The sequence below is a fragment of the Euprymna scolopes genome, chromosome 26, assembly GCF_053919585.1.
Source record: "Euprymna scolopes isolate OS-2025 chromosome 26, ASM5391958v1, whole genome shotgun sequence".
Classification (NCBI taxonomy): Eukaryota; Metazoa; Mollusca; class Cephalopoda; order Sepiida; family Sepiolidae; genus Euprymna; species Euprymna scolopes.
Window position 1 is genome coordinate 50,361,595 of NC_136507.1, and position 23,351 is coordinate 50,384,945.

Below are 23,351 nucleotides of genomic sequence, written 5' to 3' on the forward strand. Positions count from 1 at the left end.
TAAAGGAAGGATAGTTCGAATCTCAAACCTAAACAATGAAGAGTTCAAAGATATTAATGGATTTGTGACAGCACTTTATTAGAGGAATTGGTTGTTAGAATGTGTACTTGACAAAAATCCAGATAATGGAGAAGTGAAATTGACATTTTTACAACCAAATGGACCCTCTCCATCTTTCTATTATCCATCACATCTAAATACATCAATTTTGAAATATTCTGATATTCTTAGCTCAGTTTATCCAATAACTAAAATAGGAAAATCTTATCAACTTTCAAAAAATGAGATGAAAAATGCATCAAATATTTTAGAAAGATTTTGAAAGAAAAATCTGAATAAATACTTTAAAGGTCGTTATTATAAAAAATATTTTGGTAAAACAGATTTTTCATTTTCCATTTTGAAATGTCTCACAATGAACATGGATTGATTTCTTGTGGATATCAGTATCATGTCAAAGAAACTGTTTACCATCGGCATCAAATGCTTATTCTTTTGATACTATAACCTAATTAAATCTCAACACACATTTTAGAATTCTTAATTACATCACCTTTTCTGTATCAAAATCTGTATTGTATAAGTATGAAAGTCATTCTAAAACAGTTTGATTTCTAGAAAAATATTTTGACTTCACAACCAGAATTGGCATAAAACTCAACTTGTCAAGAATTTTTTTACAGCATTCTTTTTAAAGTTTTTATTGAAAAAAGTAATCATAAACAAAAATTGCCTTTTTGTAAATTTAGAAGATCAATTATCGAGAAAAATTTGTTCACCATCGAGATCACGTTTTATATTATAATTTAATTAACCCTCAACACCTTTCAAAATTCATTTTTATTATATCACTTTTTCCATAACAAAATCTGTGTTACATTAAAAAAATAAAAAAAAATAAATTCAGTTTTGTCAACAGAGATTTTTTTAATTGATTTTATGACCATGGTCTTTATGTAAATATTAATCCACATTAAAATAACTTTACAAAGATACCAAACTTGACTATATTGTGAAATATCAAAATGTTTTTTATATGAAGAAGCAGGTACTATGTGCCGCCATTTTGAATTTTGCCCACTTCCAGAAAACGCTTGTAGACACAGTTCTAGTCCATCATGAAATTTGGAATATATACTGTCATAAGATAGACAAGTATTTTGTCCAAGTTTTAGAAAAAATTAAAATAACATTTTTAGAGATAATTCAGATAAAACGTCAAGGTCAACTTTTTTATTTGACCCTGAAAAAAAAAAAAAAAAAAAAAATTATATATATATATATATATATATATATATATATATATATATATATATATATATATATATCCCCAGATAAAATTGTAAATCTATCCAAGTACTTTAGAATAATATATGAATGAACTTTGTTGGCCCATAGTCAATGGAGATATTGTCTTAAAATTGGTTACTTCTTCATAAAAATCTATATTTTTGTAAACCGGTCATGGTCTGGTCATATCTCAGGAACCCCTCAGGAGCCATTCAATTCCTTTCATGAGATCTATAAGTGTAGCAAATTTGAAAAAAATCTGTGTGGGCATGACATTTGCCCCCCCCCCAACCTCCCTGTTGATTTGACATGGAATAAGCCATATATATATTATAAACAGCAGATATTTTTTTAAGTCGGAAAGAAAAAAGTGGGAGATAAAAAGCAGTTATAAAGATCAATATATATCTGAATCATTTGTTAACGAATGTATCTATAAAAAATCCTTTTAAATAAAATTACTTTTTAAAAGCAAAAAAAAAAAAAAAAAAAAATATCAATTAAAGAGCATTATATTCTAAACCACCTCAAAGACAAACACTTTTGTAGTTTCTTTTCAAATTTAATCATTTATAAACAAATGTTCTAGAGATGTTGGACTTTACAAAAAAATATATCTAGCAAGTTGTGTTTACATTTGTTTTTATCCATATCTGGATTATAATTATTATTAGTGAAGGAGTTTTTATATCTTTCACCATCGATTAAGAAAAAAAAAATGTTTGACTTGAATACAACAATCTGTTTCCAATATAAGTTTTTAGGAACTTAATTAAAACATCTGATAAAAGCAGCAAAGCAAAATTTGATAATTAATGTTTTATTTGTATCATTGATAGTGTTAATAAATTCTTTATGCACACTTTCTGTTCCCAAATCACAGAAAAGAACCAATCATGAAAGACTCATATTTCTTTAAAAAAAAAAAAAAAAAAAAAAAAAAAAATCATTTTACAAAGCCATTCATACAGATACTTGGCAGAATAAAACAGTTTCAGGTTCCAGGTCATGCTTGTTTAAAAAAAACAAAAAAACAAAAACAAAAAAACAGAAAATAAAGAAATAAAGGCCTATTGTTATTGAGATTAAAAAAGTGTTGCCTGTTTGTAAAAATGTTGTTTTTGAGTTGAAAGTCCCACCTTGTGACAACCGCCATTTTAAATTGCTTGCAAAACACCTGAAAAGACCACCTACTTCCCAGTGTCGTTTGTTAAAAAATAAAGAGGATAATGGATACTTACCACCTATCATGACTGGCAGAGAGGACTTTCTGGTTGTCTGCAGATATACTAATAGTATTTACTACATTATCATGTTCAACGACTGCACACACTTGCACAAACGTCTTGTAGTTGTCGACAAGTTGCCAAACAGCCAAACCTCCTAAATAGAAGAAAAAAATAAACATTTTCTTTAAAATCTTTCTTCAAATTTTATAATTCTTATCCAAATTTTTGTTTCTACTGGTTATTATGCTTGCCAACATTCATATGTTTTTCTACCTTTCAGCCAATATCTGCTCAATCCTTCTTCAGATATATTGTTCATTTTTTTATTTATTTTTTTTTTATTTTAACAAGTGAGTCACCGCTTATCAATGCCCAAAGACCATTTGAGGGTAAGAGTTAATGAATGTAAAGTGGTAATGTACTAATCATTAATGGTGTAAATTGGGTAGAATTTGAATTATTTAAGGGGACGGCTCAACAAGAACTTGTTTCCAGATGATTTGAAGGCTACCATATTGTAATTGGCTGGGAAGTAGGCCAGTAGAACAGTGTTCCATAGGCAGGCAGTTCTAGGAAAGAACCTTTGTTCATGGAATCTGCATTTAGATTTAGGCACAGATAGAGAGTTGGGGAAATTATTGATAGTGTTTGTAGCTAGTCGAGTGTTTCTTGTGAAAGTCCAGCAAGGCATAGTGAGCTTTATAAATAAGATTATAGTTTTGGCATGACATCATAAATTTATGATTTATGCCAGGTTTCAAAACATCAATTCAAACATAAAAAGTAATAAAAATATAAATGGGTAAACATTGTCATTAACATAGGAAATTATTTTAATGATCCAAAACAATTTATTTTACTTGAATTATATAGTAACAATGAGTTAGATGGGCTAATTTGCATTTGCAAGCATAGGGATTTTTTGATTGTATATGATCGCAAGCTTTTTGTAGCGGGTAGAATTTGTAAATACATAAAATAACATATTCAAATTTATTAAATCAATATCTCTAATTACTTATTCAACATTATGAGAAGTGGTGAAATGGACTGACAACTTGGGGAGGGCCAATTCAAATCGAGTTGGTTTCATAGCACCACTTTCACTATAGATGTTGACGACCTTCATGTGGTCCTGTATGTTCTGATTTTAGAGAGAATTGGTAACACCAAAGTCAGCATGACGATTAATCAAAACAAGTCCAAAGTCATACACCATGTGAATTTATACAAATTTACTTTTGGTTTTTCGACATTGCCCAGTAGCAGCAAGAACAAAATAGAAGTGTTAAAAGTGTACCATCTTTCTGTTAAATCATCTCTCCTTCTGTGGATGTGTCTTGTGTAGTTTTTATTTTTTTACTTTTACCTGGACATACAGATGACTTACCTTTATATAATAGATCAAATTTATATGAATTTGATAAGCAAATGTGGCCAAGTAAGTTAATAACATGAGCATGAAACAGCTAGTTACCATGGAATTTTGATTCTCTTGCCAGTACTGACAATATTAGAATGAAGGTGACAAGAAATACTAGACACAAGATCCAAACATTTTCAGAATAAGAATATTAAAAAAAAAAAAAAAAAAAAAAAAGCTAAATTAAGATTGCATTCCATAAAAATGTTTTCCATGTAACTGAGCAGACAAGAAAATGTGAAGTAATTGCATTTTAGAGAAAAGAAACAAGGGAGAAGAAAGCTCTCTGAAACTGGTAGCCATCTTGCTGTTACAGTTAACATCTTATCTTGAATATTTATTTACAAAACTCTGGGTTTTTTTTTATAGTCTCCTATTTTATGTTTGGGAGGCTAATTTAAGGAGTGCAATGTTTTTATGTTAAAGAAGGAGAAAAGTATTTAAAAAAATAAGAAAAAATAGGAGCTGACAAATTTGAGTTGGCTTCTACCCCGTCCTCAACATTTTATTTTTTAATTTTTTAAAATAAAGTTCTATGCATTGCAATTGATTAGGCATACATTTTTAGATTATTGAAATTAAAAAAAAAAAAACAACAACTTATTACTTCCACCAAGGAGGTTATGTTTTTTGCTAGAATTTGTTTTTGTACAACAAAGTGTACAAATCGATTGACTAATTGTCAAATCTATTCAGTCAGTTTTAGAATGGATTTAATTTTGAGATATCTTAGTCAAAAATCAAAATTAAGGAAATGGTGAAAGTAACTCCTTTGACAACAATTTTGGTTACTTTCTGCATTTTATATGATTCTGATAATTTTTTTTTTTTTTTTGGGGGGGGGGGTCTTTACCTTTTCTTTTTTTTTATCTTATCAGTATAACTTCCATAAGTTCAGATTCTTTTATAGTAAATTAGGTATGATCAGCCAATATATATGTCCTCAAGATTTCAAATGGTTAAATTTGATGGCCAGAAAAAATGAGTAAAAGTCAAAAAACAAAATTACAGGACTACATGGCAGAGGTAGGAGATTTAATTATGGACAAAATTAAGACATGTCATCCAGCTCTGAAAATAATAGCCAGTGTAAAGACACTTTTTTATTGTTTCTTTAATTGTGCTAAACAAAAAAAAAAAAAATATATATATATATATACTAAAAAGAAAATGTCTATGCAAAATGGTTTCAGAATTGTTTACTTATTTGTAATTACGAATGATCCAGCTAACCCAAACCAGAAAATTCACCAACAGTTCTACCCAAAATGGTGCAGCTAGACAAGCAAACAAAAAACTTCTCTAGTAGTTCTGTCCAGAGTAAATCCCAATGAACTTAATCAAGTAAGGTTATATGCCTCATCATGGCCACATGAAACATGCTCATGTTCATGTGGAGCATTTGTTCTCTTGGAGAAACCGTTGCAAAAGCATGGATATCTTAAATCACAGAAAAATTTGCCGACCAAAAAAAAATTGGAAGTAAATGATTACATAAGACTACACCGAATGGAATTTGGAGACAGGTAATCTGCTGCACTACATGAACTGACTAGTGAACTTTCGCAATATCAAAAGACATCTGATCTCTGAACAAAGGAAAAGTGATGTAAAATGAATATAAGTAGAAGCCATCTGACTTGATGTTGAAGTCAGTTCTTACTATTTGGCCAACATGTTGAATGCTGGTGATGGTTGCAAATGTGCTATTATTGATCACGGTTGTGTTGCATGGGGAAGGCTCAGGAAGTTGCTGCCAATCTTTACATGTAGGCACATTTATTTCAAGATTCAGGACAAAGTCTTTCCAAACTATGTTTGCTCTGCCATCTTACAAGGCAATGAAACATGGATACTAAACAACATCTAATTTGCAATGGCTCCGGTGTAATGATTGCACCATGATCAGGTTAATGTACGAGTATAAACTGGAAGAAAGGATCCCATCAATCATGCGTCATAAGAAAGTTAGTATTGGTCGAATGACAGATACATTATACATTCAGAGTCTCAGGCGTTTCAGTCATGTACAGCATTGCATAAACTTTATAACACGTCTAGATATCATTAACACTAAGAAGCTTGATAGACTAAGGAATACCTAACTTGAATTCTTAAGTGATACGACTGCATGCAACCTAACTGATGTCGACCCTTCTGGATCAAACTGTATCGAGAGAAGGCGTGAAACATTGCTTGATATTGCCTACCCCGTGTCTGGGACATTTGCAGCATCCTATATACCAAAACCAAATGAAGAAGCAGACTTCTTTTCATTACAGAAAACTCAAATCTTGTAAGTTTTTGTTTTTTTTCAGATTTCCTGTCTAATATTACAGAAGTGGCATTAGCAATGGACATAAGTTTACCATTAATCATAAATATCAGAAAATTATTTGTGTATTTTTGCAATAAAAAACTTCAATACTTTTAGGCAGAGACAAATTGAGAAAAACAACTGATGGATATTGCATGTTGCATGGGGACAAAACTGAGACTGAAGTCTTACAAAAATATATTTTTATATGCGATTGTTTGTCTCCTGTCTAAAAAAACAATGGATACACTCTGATATGTGTGAAGAGTTTATAATGACAAGTGGTGTGATCTTCAACTACACTCTTCCAGTGGAAAGGTGAAATCAAAGATGACCAGAAGCAATGTTGGGAGAAGTGAAGAAAGATGGCTTTTATTTTAGGGTTGTCCTAGATTGTCTTATCAAAACTTTAAAGTTCAACCTACCCTAGTATTTTATTTATAGTTAGGGTAAGAGAGACTTGTGTATATATTTCCCCTGAAGTTATTAAAAGAAAGGATGACTTTATAGTCACTTCAACTTAAAAACTTGCACATGGTCACTTATTTAAGTACTAACTAGCTAATGTTTAAGGTTACATAACTAATTGTCTACATACTACAATTATATGGAATGAATTAATAACCCAAAACCTACACATGATTAGTCAGTACAAACTTCAAGACTAAATAAATTATGTAAAAGACCATTTGTAATGTCAGAAAAATGAAGACATGCAATTCACCAGTGGAATGTAAATTTCAGTTTTATGAATTCCAAATGAGAAAACACAAATTAACTCATGACATCGATGATGTTTTCAAGTCTTAAACTAATAAGTTTGTTTGAAGTGAAATAATATATGAGGGAGTACTTGGAATTGCCCAGGTGGAGGATATTGGCACAAGGACAAAGCGATGTTAAGAATAGCTTCCACATGGTTAAAACAAAACAAAAAAAAAAAAGATAGGTGAGTAATTAGCTTTCCACGCTAACCATTAGGCCAAAGAGGATAATGAATTCAATGAGTTAGTAATTAACTTCTGCCAGGTGGAGGATATTGGCACAAGGACAAAATAAAAAAATAAAAAAACCAGAACCGCTAAACTTTGGAATTCCCTTCCGGGTCACTGCTTCCCCAACTGTACTGACATGCAGAAGTTCAAGTGTAACATGAACCGACATCTTGCTGCCCAACTCCCCACATAGTACCCCTGTAGCTTATGTCCCTGATAGTAGCCCCAAGTGGCAATGTGCCTTGTCCGGGGTGAAAATGTAATTAAAAGAGTTGCCACGCATGCGCAGAAATGAACGTTGCTTTTAAACCTGACCGGGGCCCAGGTAAGCTGCCCGCTTTCTGTCATTTGCATTCGAATAGTTTCGTTTTATTATACGAAAAAAAACAAATAAACATTTGCGATGATGGCATGGTGGGAATTTTTTTTTTTTTAACGTCATCATAAAAAAAAAAAAAAAAAAAAAAAAAAGGGAAGAAACGGTGTCGGTTTGCGAATCTCAGATATCATGATCTCGGAAGTATAGGAAACCTTCTTACGGAATTTAACTGACAGCGGAACCCCGATCTGAAAAACCTTTCGCAGACATACACAAACGCTCGTGCCTATTTTGCCTTTTATACTAGCGACGTTGCCCGGGTGTTTGGAGGTGGGTGTGTTGGAGGGGGGGGATAAATCAAAACAAAACGAAAACTAAAGAATAAGCGAAGTAATAACCCTGTTTAAATATTATATAAAAAACAACGATGTTAAACTTCTTTTTAAAAAATCGGAAAAACAAAAGAAACCGCGAACATGATGGAAAAAAAAAACCCAACGTGTAAGTGAACGATGTTAAAACTTAAGAAAACCGGAAAAGCAAGAACAAAAGGAAAAAAAACGAGTGTGATGAAAAAAAAGAATGAAAATTGCATAAATAACTGTTTCAATATTAAAACTTTAAAAATTGAAGAAAAAAAAAACAATATGTTAGCGAACAATGTTAAAACTTCTTTAAAAAAATCGGAACAAAACAAACAAAAAAAAACAATGAATGTGATGAAAAAAAAAAAACCCCGTTTCAATATTAAACTTTAAAAATCGGAAAAAAAAAAATCTTACACCACCGTTTGAACTAGCAATCTTAAGATAATGATGCCGCTCCTTAATCAACTGAGCTAAGAGCGTGTCAGCGAAATTGGGTTGTTTTTTGTTTTTTTTAATATTTAAACTAATTCAAGAAAGACCGTTTTTTGCGCATGCATACATGGCTATCTTGTCATGAAGGAATGATTTTTTTCAACCCCTCTCTGTAGAAAAGTGTCCCATTGAGGGTGAAGGAATTAATGTTTTTAGCCAATTTTTCGATATTTGTCGCCCGAATGTTCGAGCTTCAAAATGATACAGATCTCGTGAAAAATCCATTGCCTGTGTGGAAAGTTTTTGCAAGACATACAAACATACACACATTTTGCCTTTTTTTATATATATATATATATATATATATATATATACACTAGCGGGAGATTGGAGGTGTGTGTGTGGAGGAAAAATAAAAAAAGTGTTAGAAGGCAGGCAGGTTCGAACCCGTGATGCGAAGGCAGAAAACCTGAGATCTTACCTGCTGCGCTACGGCGACAAAGGAAGTGAAAAACGTTTAAATTTGGTGATTAAAAAGTTAAATGAATGAGTTCACACAGGTGCATAAATTTAACGAGGTCAAACATCACGCCATAGGAAGAAATGATACCCTTAACTCTGGCTTCAAGCCAGTTAAGCTTTATGTTCCACAAGATGTTAGGGAAAAGCAGCTCTCAATAAGTCGTGAAAATGATCTTCCAAATCACATCCTTACATCATTTGTAGACATCTATGCTGACGACACTACTATTTATGGTAGCACATCTAAGACAGTAAACGACCAAGTTCTCTCCAATTCTCTCTCCTCTGATCTTGAGCACGTAGTACAATGGGGTAAAGAATGGCTGGTTACTTTTAATGCATCTAAAACCAAGCTTCTCTCTTGACATCATCAACATTCTGATCCACATCTGACATCAATTGAAATGAATGGTTCTTGTCTTCAGGAGGCCTCAAGTTTTGACAAACTTCTTGGCTTGACCATTACTCCTGATCTTAAATGGAACACGTACATCAAATCTGTTGCCAAGGCCGCTGGAAAAATGGTGGGATCTTTCTATCGATCCGGTAGATATCTCACTGCTGATGCTATTCTCTATCTATATAAGAGCCAGGTACGTCCAAGGATGGAATACTGTTGCCATATCTGGGCAGGAGCTGCTAGAAAGGACTTGGCCTGCCTTGATAGAGTTCAAAATAGACTTCGTAGCCTCGTAGGAGATGTCCTTTTCTCTTCCTTACAACCTCTATCTCACAGAAGAGATGTTGCGAGTTTGTCTCTGATGTATCGTTATTTTCATGGAAAGTGTTCGAATGAGCTTCAATCTATGGTCCCCCCTCGCCAAACTTTCACAAGAAACACTCGTCTAGCTGTAAACACTATCAATAATTCCCCCCACTCTTTATCTGTGCCTAAACCTAAACGTAGATTCCATGAACAAAGCTTTTTTCTTAGAACTGCACGCCTGTGGAATTGTCTTCCGTTTTCCTGCTTTCCGGCTGACTACAATATGGTTGTCTTCAAGTCTAACGTAAATAAGTTCTTGATGAGCCGTTCCATATAAGTTATCAACTTTACCAAATTTTCATTACTAATGATTACTATAGTGTCCAATTTCTACTGTACACTCTTTAACCCTTATCCTTGAGTGGCCTCTTGGCCTTGATAATGTGGTGATGCCTATGTAAAAAAAAAAAAAAATAAATAAATAAATAAATGTAGACGTGACATGCATTTGAAAATCGTAGATATTACAATCTAAGGAGTATATAAAAAGTTCCAAAACATAGCAACTCTCCCCCCCGAAAAAAAGCCTTGCCGGACATACAAAAAAATTGCACACATTTTTGCCTTAATTTAAAACTAGCGGAGGTGCCCAGCATTGCCCGGGTGTTGAGCAAAAAAAAAATAGTGGTAGTAGGCAGGCAGGTTTGAACCCGCATTGCAAAGGCAGAAAAGAAAGTGAAAGAAAACCTGACATCTTACCGCTACACCATGATGCGACCGGAAGTGTAAAGCGTTCAAATTTAGCAATGTCAACCATTACACCATAGCAAATAGCAAAATGAAATCACGCACTTAAGTCTGGCTGCAGGCCAGTTACGCTTGCAGCTTTCTGTCATATTTGTTTCCCCACGATGATGGGGAAAACCAGCTCCCCCCCCCAAAAGGGGGAGCTCCAAATGAATAGCAATTGTCTGATATGAAGGGTTTCCCCGCACATTGATCAAAGCTAATTGCCTTCAAAACGTCCTGGTCCGGAAGGCCAGGAAGCGCTTGTGGTTTGCTTCTATCAGTTTCACTTTTATACGAAAAAGACAAACGAACACTGGAAAGCGGGGATTTTTTTAAAACTCGATCAAATAAAAGATAGAGGCGATGTCCGTTCGCAAATCAGAGACATTATGATCTAGGAAGTATAAGGAAAGTTCTCCATAAATGTAACCTTGTTGAGAAGGCCGACAAAAAAGCCTTTTGCTGACAATAACGAACGCGGGTGCCCATTTTGCCTTTTATATAATAGATAGATGTTGAGTACGCTCTATTAAAATTTTCTGTTTATTTTATCATTAAAAGAAGATAATTAAAATTTATTAAAACGACAAATATATCAAACTTTCACTAGTGAAATGAAAACTGCAGAAATGTTTGGTGTGTCAAGAAGTACTATCTCAAGACTAATAACTCTTAAAAAGAAAAAAAATCTACTTGCTAAAATACAACTTTCAGACAGAGACTTAGAAAAATTATTTAGAAAGGATCATAAAAATACAACCAGGGAATGGTGATAGGGCTGTTCAAGCATTTTTTTTATAGGCCAAAGTTTTCAAAACCCCACCTTGCGTCCAACCTTATGCATAGAAGTTAAATAATACTTCAATATTATTTCTACAGATTATATTAATGATGGAATGATTCCAAAATTTTTCCCCTGATACAATTACTGATTTTGTATAAAATTCCTGATTGCGAAACAAAGTACCAATTCCAATTCTTTTCTAAATTTTTAATTAGAGATTTTATGCTTTTTAAATGTTACAATGGCTGTAAAATCCCCATGTAATATCTGCATATATTTTGTAAAACACAAAAAAATACACTTGGGAGGGGAGCGTATATTACAAGAATAGACCTTTCTAAATATTTTCCTCAAATATTTTCTTTGTAATTGATTAAAAATTGTGAGGCAAGTTATTTTTCTTTTAAAACAAACCAAATTTGGATTTGTTCATTGTTAATACTATTTAAAACTTTTATAATCAATTAAAAAGAATCGATGCAAATTAAGAAAATAGTGTAAGAACAGAATAGTTAAAGCCCGTTCCCATGTCAAGAATGAGTTTCTATATAATAATGTTACTATTAAGAAAACCATTCTTAACATGGGAAGGAGAGCTCTGTTAACTATTCTCTGCCTTCTCTCTATGAAATGTTCATATTTTTTCTCCTAATTATAAAGATTTGGCTGGTTATTATATTGATTTGTTTTAATATAAAAAGAGAAAAAAAAACAAAAACAATAATACTACTAATAATAATAATGGAAAATTTGTGGCTAAATCACTACCCTAAAATTAGATGGACTTTTTTTCTTTTTTTTTTTTAAGATGATTACATAGCTGAAAGAAAAAAGAAAATTCAGAATTTTGAGTAGATCAGTTTCCTATATAAATTTAACATAAAATGATAATTTCCAGCCTAGTCTAACATTTTAGGATATTCATTAAATTTTTTATAATAGTTCAAAAATCGAAAATCAAACAAAATACGAGTAGAACATAACATTTTCACATGATTATTGACGTAAGTTTTTCTACCAGCATTTTGTTTAATTTTAAGTAGTTATCAAGGCTCCTCACTCAGAGCTTATGGACAACCATATTTTTGTTTAACTTAACAAAGTGGATACTAATTTTTTTTTTTTTTTTTAACTAAAAAACGCTTTAAAATAATTTAAACACAAATGAACTTATTCAAGTTTGTAGAAAAGTAACTTGCATTTAGTAACATTTATTACTTGCATATTTATTTTTTTTGTTTTTTTTTTCATCTATTTTTTGGTGTGTTTGTTACAGTAAGAAATACCCAAATCTCATTCTTCTGTTTGGATGGGGAGGGGGGGGTTTAAAAAATGTAGATGTAGTTTCTTTTTTAATTCAACAAACCTCTAAATGTTTTCACTTTACATATTTCATCCAAGATTCTGAAAAACTCATCTATATTTTTCACTTGTACCAAAGGCAAAAAAAAAACATTCATTAATTCAAAAGGAAACCCACAGGATCAAGCAGCATCAGTGCAATTAAAAATATTCAGAGCATTTTAAATCTTAATCAACTGTGAACTACCCTAGAGGCGGAATATAGACGTTTAGCAAATAAGTGTGAAAAGTTATTTGAACATTTCAAACGATTTATTAAGGGAATGGGCTGAATGAACTCCAGCATATTTACTTTGCTTACTACAATTTTTCAATAAAAACAATAAATTGAACTTAGAGAGTCGATGGTAAATCTGGGAATTGGATTTATAACATGCAGTCTTTGGCTCTTAGACTTTTGTAAATATACAATTTTCTAATAAATGAATACATTGTTTGTTTAATATTTTTTATTGTCAAGAAAAAAATTCAAAGAATCGTTTTTAAAATTGGAAATTAAGTTCAAATTTTTCCGTTTCCACTGCCCGTAAAAGTTACGACTTTTCCAATTCCGCTCAACACTAGATAATACAGAAGCCAAGTAAAAAGATTTATTGCTATCTAATTTACATGCAAGTTTACATAGTGCATACAAAAACACTGTAAATCAACTAAAAATAAATAAAAATAATATCACTTTTTCTCCAAGCACTCACAGAGTGATTAAAACTTAGGTAGTGGTTGAATCAACATCCAGTGATAGCAGCAGTTAGAAATACAGTGAAATGACGTATTCAGTTATTTATAAATTAATACTTATAAAAATTAAAGTGGATTTTTTTTTCAAATATAACTCAATTCCAGAAATAATATTTCAGCATATATTTTGTACTATTAAAGTATTAGGAAAACAAACATTGATGAACTCGGCTTTAGTATGATAATGAAGATATATCTCCTGCATTAGATGGAGGAGATGACAAGTACATAAATAGAAAAGATGAAATGGAGACAGATAAATATGAATCAGAGTTTGTGGGTGGGTATGGGTAAAGAGTACACTAAGACGCTTTTGTCTACAGGTGGAGGAGGAAGAGGACCCCCCCCCCCGGAAGTCGGCAGCATTGTTAGTATATTGAAGTCTGAAGATTTTTTTCTCTCCAACTGTTTGGTTTAACAGAAGGAAACTAGAAACTCTCATGCAAGTAATTAAGAAAAAAAAAAAGCAAAAATATACTAACCTCTCTTATTGTAAAAACACTTCTGCTAACCCTTTAAAGAAATAAGACTATTATATAAAGGAAAGTTGTAATTCAATATGTTCAATAGAAATATTAGTGGTTGATGCACTAGCCCATATGTAGCAACAATAGTCCATGCATAGGCGAATGGTAGCTTTGTAGAGATATAAGATATTTTCATACAAGTATTTTTCTAGTGCGGTAGAGTCTACCTTCTTTGCAGCAGTCTTGGCAATATCTCATGATGAGCTTTGCAATGGATGACAGTCCTGAAGGCGACCATTAAAGAGGACAGTAGTTTAATGTGTGGTGAACTAGTAAGACAATTCAATATTTCAGACAAAAACTTCACCTGCACTGCCTAAGTCGTACAATCGGAACAAGTGGATTACGCAAACGTTGTTCGAGATCCAGAAGGGATAATGAGTGGCAACTTGCATACCGCTGCTTTCTTGCCACTCTACCACATCCTTATTCAATCAAATACTTACCAGTGATGAAAAATGGTACAAAACTTCCAAGCGTTCTAAACATTGATTGTTTCCTAAGGATGTGGCCCCTAACACATGCAAGATTATGTTTTGTGCCTAGCAAACCGGTCATCAAGTAGTTCATTATAAACGGCTACCAATGGGCCAAATGGTCAATGAAGATATATACTCACCAATTGAAATGTGTGCAACAGGCATCACGCCAGAAAGAGCCAGCACTGCTGAATTGCAAAGGTGTACTTTTCCTCCATGACAATGCCAGGCTGCATGTCACATGAGTAGTCAGGGACACCATACAGCAACTTGGGTGGGAGACTATACAATCCACCTTATTCACTTAACCATGTGCCATTTGATTACCACTTCTTCCACTCCTTAAATAATTATCTTCATGGTAAATCCTTCACTAATGAAGCAAACTTGTGACAAGCCCTCACAGACTTCTTTGCATCCAAAACCTCAGAGTTCTACCGCAAGAGAACTGAACACAGTTGGAGATGTTGAGGCTGGATGCTGATTACTTTGAAGACTAAATATAAGTTACACATACTTTAAAGCATCTCTTTTCCTTTAAAACGGACAGAACCTTTTTGGTTACCTTTATATTAGCTACAAGTTAACAAATCACTCAATAACATAGTACAACGACAAATGAAAATTGACTAGTCGGAACCAAACTTTGATTTGTCAGTTTAAGTGTTATTTCGACAATAGATCGGCCACAGAATAATAAAAAAACACTTGTTTCTGAATTTTTGAGATGAAGATGAATAAACCGTATTTGGATTTTTTAGACTACTGTTCTCATCTTGAATGTTATTTTCATGTTTCAGTCAATATAACCTCCCTTCTTCAAGTGTATCTTGAACTCCGGAATCTTTTTAGCTACAAGGATAATATACTTGGTAAAATTAAGTCATAAATTACACTCGTGGAAGTTGATGGTTCAATCCTCAGTGAGGGCAACACTCAGTATACAAATACTAATTACTCCTACCCAATTATAGCTGACAGAATAAGAACATTCTACTCCTGTGGATTAAATAAATTGTTCTGTTTGAAATTCCATACAGATTTCTAGAGTTTGACAGAAAAGATTCGAGTTTGACAAGATACACCTAAAGAAGGTTAAATGTTACATTGACCAAAACATTGGGAGATGAGGACAGTAATCTGAAGAATACAAATATGAATATAAAAAAAAATACTTCACTTGTCTCATTGAAATGGTCTTTAGTGAATAATGAGGAGGAAAAAAAAGCACAAATGTGCTATCAATTTATATTCTCTATTCCTATGAGCTTTGTTAGACACAATGTAGAAATTTTTCACTTCCATAGTGATGGTTTTCATTTCTTACAAGCACTGTCATCAGATGAGTTACTTCCATGCTTGGGAGGCATGATTTAAGACACAGAGTTAAAAAAAAATGATTTAAGACCAAACAATATGTACACAAAATATAATTCAAACAATATGCTGCCTCAATGCAATGCTTAATGACAATATCCTTTCACTGTACTTGTTCCTGCACAAATTTCATATTTACAACACGACTGTCAAAACAAGAATGTGCATCATAACTTAAAGTGATAATAAAAGAATAGTTTGTTATAGAAATTCCTACTCAAATTCAGATGAATAAGGAAGACACCATTGTTACAGACAGGAAATAAAAGCTTGATAATCTGAACTTGATAATCATGATATTTTTAAAGCATTGATATTTTCAGCTAACTGTTTTAGCATTCATACATTGTGATTAAACTATCTATAAGAGTATAGATAGATTAGAGTTCAGGAGAGCTTGATTATCCAGTAGAATTTCTAAATTCTACAACTAATGGCAGCATAAATTAAAATTGGGAACCATTGTAACACTTTTACAAAATATTGACCCAAAGAAGAAATTACCAGAATATTGTATAGACTAATTGAGGTGCCATTTTGTCTCACAACAGATTCCTTTAATAACCTGTAATTATTGACATACCTACCTTATGAGGATTTCTAAATAAGGCAGCCTTGGACTTGTAGCGGTTACAGGATTGAGATCTATTTCCTTTTGTATATTTAAAATATAAATGTATTCTATATATAAGGCATATGTGGTTTGGTTGGCTAAAACAGGCATGTTCAAACTCGCGTAGAAATACCTTGAGCAATTAAAATACTTCTACGCATATTCATCTTTCACACCCAACATAAACAGTTTCTGTCAAGACATCAATATAAAGAGATGTCACATTTTCTGGCTCATTTTGGCTTAAATGAGAGGCAAGCCAAAAGATACAAAATTAAAGACCTGAACTCTATTCGTTTCTATTCTTTTGAACACTTCTCGTGTTCTCATGTTAATAAAAAACTGTTAAATAAAATTAATACAAAGGGATTATTGCAACAGGCATTAATATTATTTAACTAATATTTGAAAAGAAAGATATAGTGAATTGTGAATTTTGTCATTTTTTTTTTTTAATTGGCTTTGCAAACTCAGTTTTTCTTGATTCAAACAATTTAATCTGAGCTCAAGAGGTGACCTAATGCACCACATTTTTCTCTTGTTTATATTAATGATTAAATTCTAATCTATATATATAAAAGCAAAAATGTGTGTGTTTGTGTGTGCACTTTTTGTGTATGTTCGAGAAAGGCTTTTTTTCAAGAAGTGATCGGTCAGCTCACTCCTTAAAACTTTTTACATCACGTCTAAATGATAATATCTAGGAGTTAACAACAGGGGTCGCCTGTCTATTTAATTTGCCCGAGTTTGAAAAGCTAAATATTCCAAATTTTTTGCTCGCCGCGTGTGGATAGGGCTTTTTCGTATAATAAAAGCGAAACAAGGCTAAAGACATCGTTCCCGGTGCGATTGCTGGGAACGTCCAAAAGCAATCAGCTTTGATCAATACGGAGTTTCTCCTTATATCAGACAATTGCTATTCAATTTAGACAATCTCCTTTTTATCCTGGGCCCAACTCTTTTCCTGATCTACATCAATGATCTCCCTAAACACATACTTAAATCATTCGTTGACATCTATGCTGATGACACGACCATCTACGGCAACACATCAAAGGCTGTAAATGACAAAGTTCTCTGATTCTCTCTCCTCTGATCTCGAGCGCATGGTTCAGTGGGGGAAGACGTGGCTGGTTACCTTTAATGCATCTAAAACCAAGCTCCTATCTTTACATCATCAACGCTCTGATCCCCATCTGGCATCAATTGAAATGGATCGCTCTCGTCTAGGAGAAGCCCCATGTTCTGACAAGCTTCTGGGCTTGACCTTTACTCCTGATCTGAAATGGAACACGTACATCAAGTCTGTTGCCAAGGTCGCTGGAAAGATGGTGGGATCCTTCTACCGCTCCAGAAGATATCTCACTACTGATGCAATTCTCTATCTATATAAAAGCCAAGTACACCCAAGGATGGAATACTGCTGCCATATCTGGGCAGGAGCTGCTAAAAAATGCCTATCCTGCCTTGACAGAGTACAAAATAGACTTTGTGGCTTAGTGGGGGATGCCCTTTTCTCTTCCCTGCAACCTCTCTCCCACAGAAGAGACGTTGCGAGCCTATCTTTGTTTTATCATTATTTCCATGGCAGGTGCTCGTCTGAGCTCCAATCTCTAGTCCCCCCCTTGCTAATCTTTCACGAAAAACACCCGTCCACTGTCAAAAATTTTCCCCACTCTTTATCTGTGCATAAATCAAAACGTAGATTCTATGATTCTTAAAACTGCATGCCTGTGGAACTTTGTTCCGTCTGCCTGCTTCCCACCTGACTACAACCTGAATGTCTTCAAGTCCAACGTAAACAAATTCCTGATGAACTGCTCCCTTAAGTAGACACTTTTATTAAATCCCCACACTAACGTACTGTACATGCAATAACCCTTATCCCTGAGTGGCTTCCGAGCCTTGATAAGTGGTGATCATCTTGTAAAAAAAAAAAAAAAAAAGCTGGTTTTTTCCCCCCAACATCTTGGGGAAACCAAAATAAAAATATAAAATACTGCCCTGCAATGAAAGTTGACCTTGTTAAGTACGGGCACCTGCCAATTCTTAATACTTAAATAAATTCAAACATGTTTCCGTTACTATTGGTGACCCAGTGGTTAACGTTGCACGTTTTTTTTTTTTTTTTTGTTTTCACACTTTAATTTCCAACTGCAAAGCTTTGAGCTTGATCCTTCATACTTACCTACCAAAACTTTTATTTTATTTTACCCCCCCCCCTCCCCCCGACACAAACACCCGGGCAACGATTTTTTTATTATTCTTTTATTTTGATTTACCCAAAACCACACACACCTCCAAACACCCAGGCAACGCCGGGTATCCCCAGCTAGTATAGCATAAAATCCAGTTTTTTTTTTTCTTACATAAAATTCGAACATTACCTTAAAGTACCAGAGGTGAAACAAACAAAAAGATAAGACTTTGCTAATAAGAGTAAAGAGATGTAACTGACCTGTGTCCAAACCAATCAACACTTTATCTCTGTCAATCCACAAAGCATCTCCAATGCCAGCCTCTAATTGTACACCCGCTGTACATTTTTCAACATCAGGTGCCTGAGATGGATCATCATAGTACCATAAAGAGCCATACCAATATCGTCCTGTCAAACTGGATGCACCCAAAAGAATACCGCCATCTGAAGAAAGGAAGAAATAAAAGAAAAACCTTGTATAAAATAACACAAAGCGTCACAAATAATAAACTTACAAAATCGATTTCTGAAAATAAAAATAAAATAGTTCAGATTTTGGAAGGGTGAACCTAATCAAAATGTATAGAAAAGAAAAAACAAACTTTCTAATTAAGTCTTAATTAGAATGTATTAATGAATTTATAGGTGTAAAGAGGGGTCATGTCCATTTTCAAGAACTTTTTGGAGTTTTTCAAGGCCTTCTCCAAACAAAATTCAAGCGTTCAAAGAATTTGGGGTTTGTTTTACAATCCATAATAATTAAAAAAATGGTAAAAAAAAAAAAAAAAAAAAATAAAAAAATAATAATAATATATATATATATATATATATATATATATAACAAATAAATGTTACCATAGACAATAAAAGTTACTTTTTAAATTATCACTTTGGGGAGAGTCACGTCCGCACAAACAAAGTATATTTTTTTTTAAGAGAGAGGGAGGGGTGTATAAAAAAAAAGAAACAATCTATACTACTATAATTTTTTTTTGTGTATTGATATTCATATTAAAAACCTTTTTTTCTATTTATTTAAAAAGAAAATACAACTTTGTTATATATGGGTCATGGAATTGCATTCATCTGCAAAAGATCTAGCTAATTTGCATATTCTTTTAAACATTCATTTTAATTAATTCCCTATTAGTTTTTTTCGGTTTTCTTATGGGATAATCATTTTTAGTTAATTATTACGTGTAATTATATTCATGCAGATATTCTACATGATTTATACTTGCATAATATTTGTGTAAAAAGGTTAGTAAACACAAACCTCTATATATTTGCTTAACAAACTCCTGTCAGTTTTTGGTCTACAGGCATGAAACATTATATATAGGATATTCCAACCCATGCGAAACTTTATATTTGGGTTTTAGCCGAGAAAAATTAGTGCAAAAGTGTAAAAATTAAAAAAATGGAATTTGCCAGGTGAAGGTCGAATGACGGCTTACGAATATGCATGTGTAACGGAATAGCTATTGGATCATGTTTTAATTTTTAGCCTTGCAGCAAACATAGTAAATCGTAAGCTAACCATTTTGGTTTCAATTCTCGATGGTGGCGCACGTCATTTTTTTTTTTAAACTTTCAATCATTACTATATGTTGGGTTCAATATAATAATACAAAATCTGCATTAATCAAAATATCATATTTAAGTGTATTTTATGATCGAGCAATACCAGGCGACCTACTAGTTAAATTATAAATGAGAACAAAAATAGACAGAGATTTGAATCATAATCACAAAATTATCCAAGGTAGTTTTGTGATAAAGGGACATAACTCTTGTATTCACAATAATACTATGCATTTTCAGGACAATGTATTTCGATTTTACTTTCAATATCTAAGAAATATTTTAATGGTATTTTTATTAATACTTAAACCCTCATTTGATAGTCTTTATTGTATTATGTATTTCCCACCAAAGCAAATTAGGCACAAGGCTGTTTTTTAATGTGAGGAAAAACCAGCTCCCCTAAAAGTGGGGTAAAAAGGGGGCACTCTGGTTGTGACCAAAAGTAATAATTGTCCCAATATAGAAGGTTTCCCCTCCATTGACTGGTATAAATTATCTTAAGTGCAGCATCTGCAGAACAGATACTACACTTTGATCCCGGCCTAAAGGCCAAGAACAACAGAAAAAAGGCAAGCTTCTTTTCTAAACAAAGAATACAATTTTTAAAGCCTTTTCAAGAAATTTTCAAGACTTTTTCCATATTTTCAAGGATTTTTCAATGTAATAATAGAAATGAGGCCTTTTCAAGGCAAAAGTCAAAATTCAAGAACTTTTCAAGTCTAAAGTCTGTGTAAAGTACGGAAGACATTGTTTTACATTTCATTACTCAGGTGCAAGTGTGATGGCAAGGATTAGGAGTGGAGTAAGTTCTAGGAACTTCTGCCACTACTAGCGAACAAAGCATTACTAGTGTCAGTCAGGAATGTGTAGGCAGTGCGATGATGTATGAAATTAAAATCTGGCCAGTGCAGATTGACATGTTGCATGGAGAGAAATGATATGAGAATAATACACTGGATGTACAGTGTGAGTTTTAAAACAGGTTTTGTTCTGGCGACCTCAGAGGAAGATTAAATCTAGACAATAGAGAGAGATGTGTGCAGAAACTTTTGGGTGCATTGAAAAAATAGATGAGAGTTCTTCGGTTAGTAGATGTAGGACAGATGAAGTAGCATTGTTAGTTTACAGCGGATGGCCAAAAGAAAGATGAAAAGTGATAAAAATGGACTTTGAAGAAAGAGGAATAGATAAAGCCCCGACTAGAGATGTTAGTTTGGAAGTTAATTTCTAAAAGCAATTCAATGCATATCAGCATATAAACACAGATGTTAAACCAAATACAATAAAAATATCCACAAATCCTTTATTGATAAAATCCAAAAAGTAATAATGATTTTCTTTTCTAATATTAGTACACATTAAATAATTTCTTCTTTTTTTGATCCAAACTTAAAAATACTTTGGGAAAATAAAATGAATGGTTATGAGAGTAACCCATATAATAACGGTTTTATTTATTCATATCACGCATAGGCTATACAAATGCATTTCATAGATCAGATTTGTCCCACAGACCATAGCTTAAAGATCATAATTTTCTTCTTTTTTTTTTTAATTACAAGAGAAAACCCTATTCAGGAAACGATGAAATTTGAGATGCAATAGGTACCAAGGACAGTTTTCCAAAAATAGCTCACACACACGCACACACACACACACACACACACACACACACACACACACACACAGGAATCCGGATTTCCAGGAGATTGGGAGCTTGAAGTAGAAAACACTTGTTATTGAAAGATATGAAAGATGGCAGAGGAGGAAGAAAGCAAGATGATGGCTTACACAAGAAATCTGATAATCTAAAAACTGCGTGAAATCTGTTGGGAAGAAGACGGAGAAACAAATTTTTTAGGCTTATCTTTGCCGATTCCTTACATTTGGAATAAAATAAACTATGATTGGAGGGGGAAGAGGCAAAAGGGGTGCTAAGTTACATGAGGAGATTTGGGATTACAAGCTCAAACTCATTTGGCAACAAAACCATAGGAGATTCTTTTTTGAAGGATGAAACCTTAGAATTTTTCAAGAAAACTAATTTTAGATAAGCTCAATGTTTGTATCTAACATTACGTTTGTTAATTTCTAATAAAATTGTGCGACCACTGTTTGTGTGTACGTGTTTCTCGCCTCTACTTGACTTACACATTTTGTATTTACTTTTAATCTATTATTGATTATAATCAAAAAGAAAATAACCAAGTATTTTAACCAGGGTTGTGGAGTCAGAGTCAGAGGTTTTAGCAGGAGTCGGATTTCTGAGAGTAGTCAGAGTTGAAATTTTTAATCCAACTTCGACTCCTTAAGTCGAATAAATTTATTGGTTTTCCTGTTTAGTTTTACCAATTACACAACTTAAGAGTTTTTGTATGGTTTTGCTTTGATTTTTAGAGATCTATCATATTTTGTACTGTACTGCAATGCTTCTACTTAAAGATATTTCGGTCCATTGGATCCCTGCAAATCCTGTCTGGACAGCTGTTTTCGTTGTTACGGCACGCAGGATCAATGAAAATTCTGTATTTGAGTGGGATCACTGAATTATGGATAATAATTGGATTGTAATCCGAAAGTTATCCTGTTCCTGAATCAAATGGAATTTGGCAATTGGATTAATCTGGGATCGATCCGGAATTACAATCTTACCTGAGAAAAAAAATAAATAAAAAGGCCTAAATCAATAAGAAGCTACTTTTGTAGCTTTTTCCTGTTTTTCCTTTGGTCCTCTTTCCATAAAAGCAATATTATCTTTTAAAAAATGTCTTCTCTGTATAATGTCTTTACTCTCTTCTGATGAAAAGCGTTTGGCTTCAAAATGCGATGGCCTAAAGAAATTTCCCTATCCCTAAATATTGTATTCCTTTCGAACTGATAGCATAATAAAATTTAATTGTAAATTTTGTATCCCTTTGTTATCTTAACTTATTCTATAAAGCTGGTTGAGTTTATATGTGAGTATATTTATCATACAAGTGAATGTTAAAGTATTTTTAAAATGCTTGCTGAATAGGTGTGGGAGGCTGGTATATGGATCTACAGAATAGATTTCCACATAGGGGTCGGGAGTCTGAGTAGAAGATATCAAAGGAGTCGGACTTTTACCATCCGACTCCGCAATCCTGATTATAACCTTTAAAACATTTAATAAAAGAAAATTTATAAAATTAAATCCATCACAATGCATTTTATTTCCTTTGTAAACAATTACGCTATTTAAATCTTGTATTAATAGCTGGGGAAAAGGGGGATTGTGTGGATGTGCCTGAAGTCTATAGATATCTAAAAACT

The 23,351-nt window shown here is 32.9% G+C and overlaps 1 protein-coding gene across 1 annotated transcript in view; it reads right to left on the reverse strand.

The window, feature by feature from the left end:
- LOC145248025 (methylosome protein WDR77-like) overlaps window positions 1-23,351 on the reverse strand; it is a 204,385-nt gene that overhangs the window by 88,289 nt on the left and 92,745 nt on the right. The window contains exons 2-3 of the mRNA XM_080109735.1: window positions 18,729-18,914; window positions 2,532-2,673 (exon numbers count right to left, since the gene is read on the reverse strand). Of these exons, the coding sequence (XP_079965861.1) occupies window positions 2,532-2,673; window positions 18,729-18,914 (328 nt within the window). The remainder of the gene's footprint in view (window positions 1-2,531; window positions 2,674-18,728; window positions 18,915-23,351) is intronic.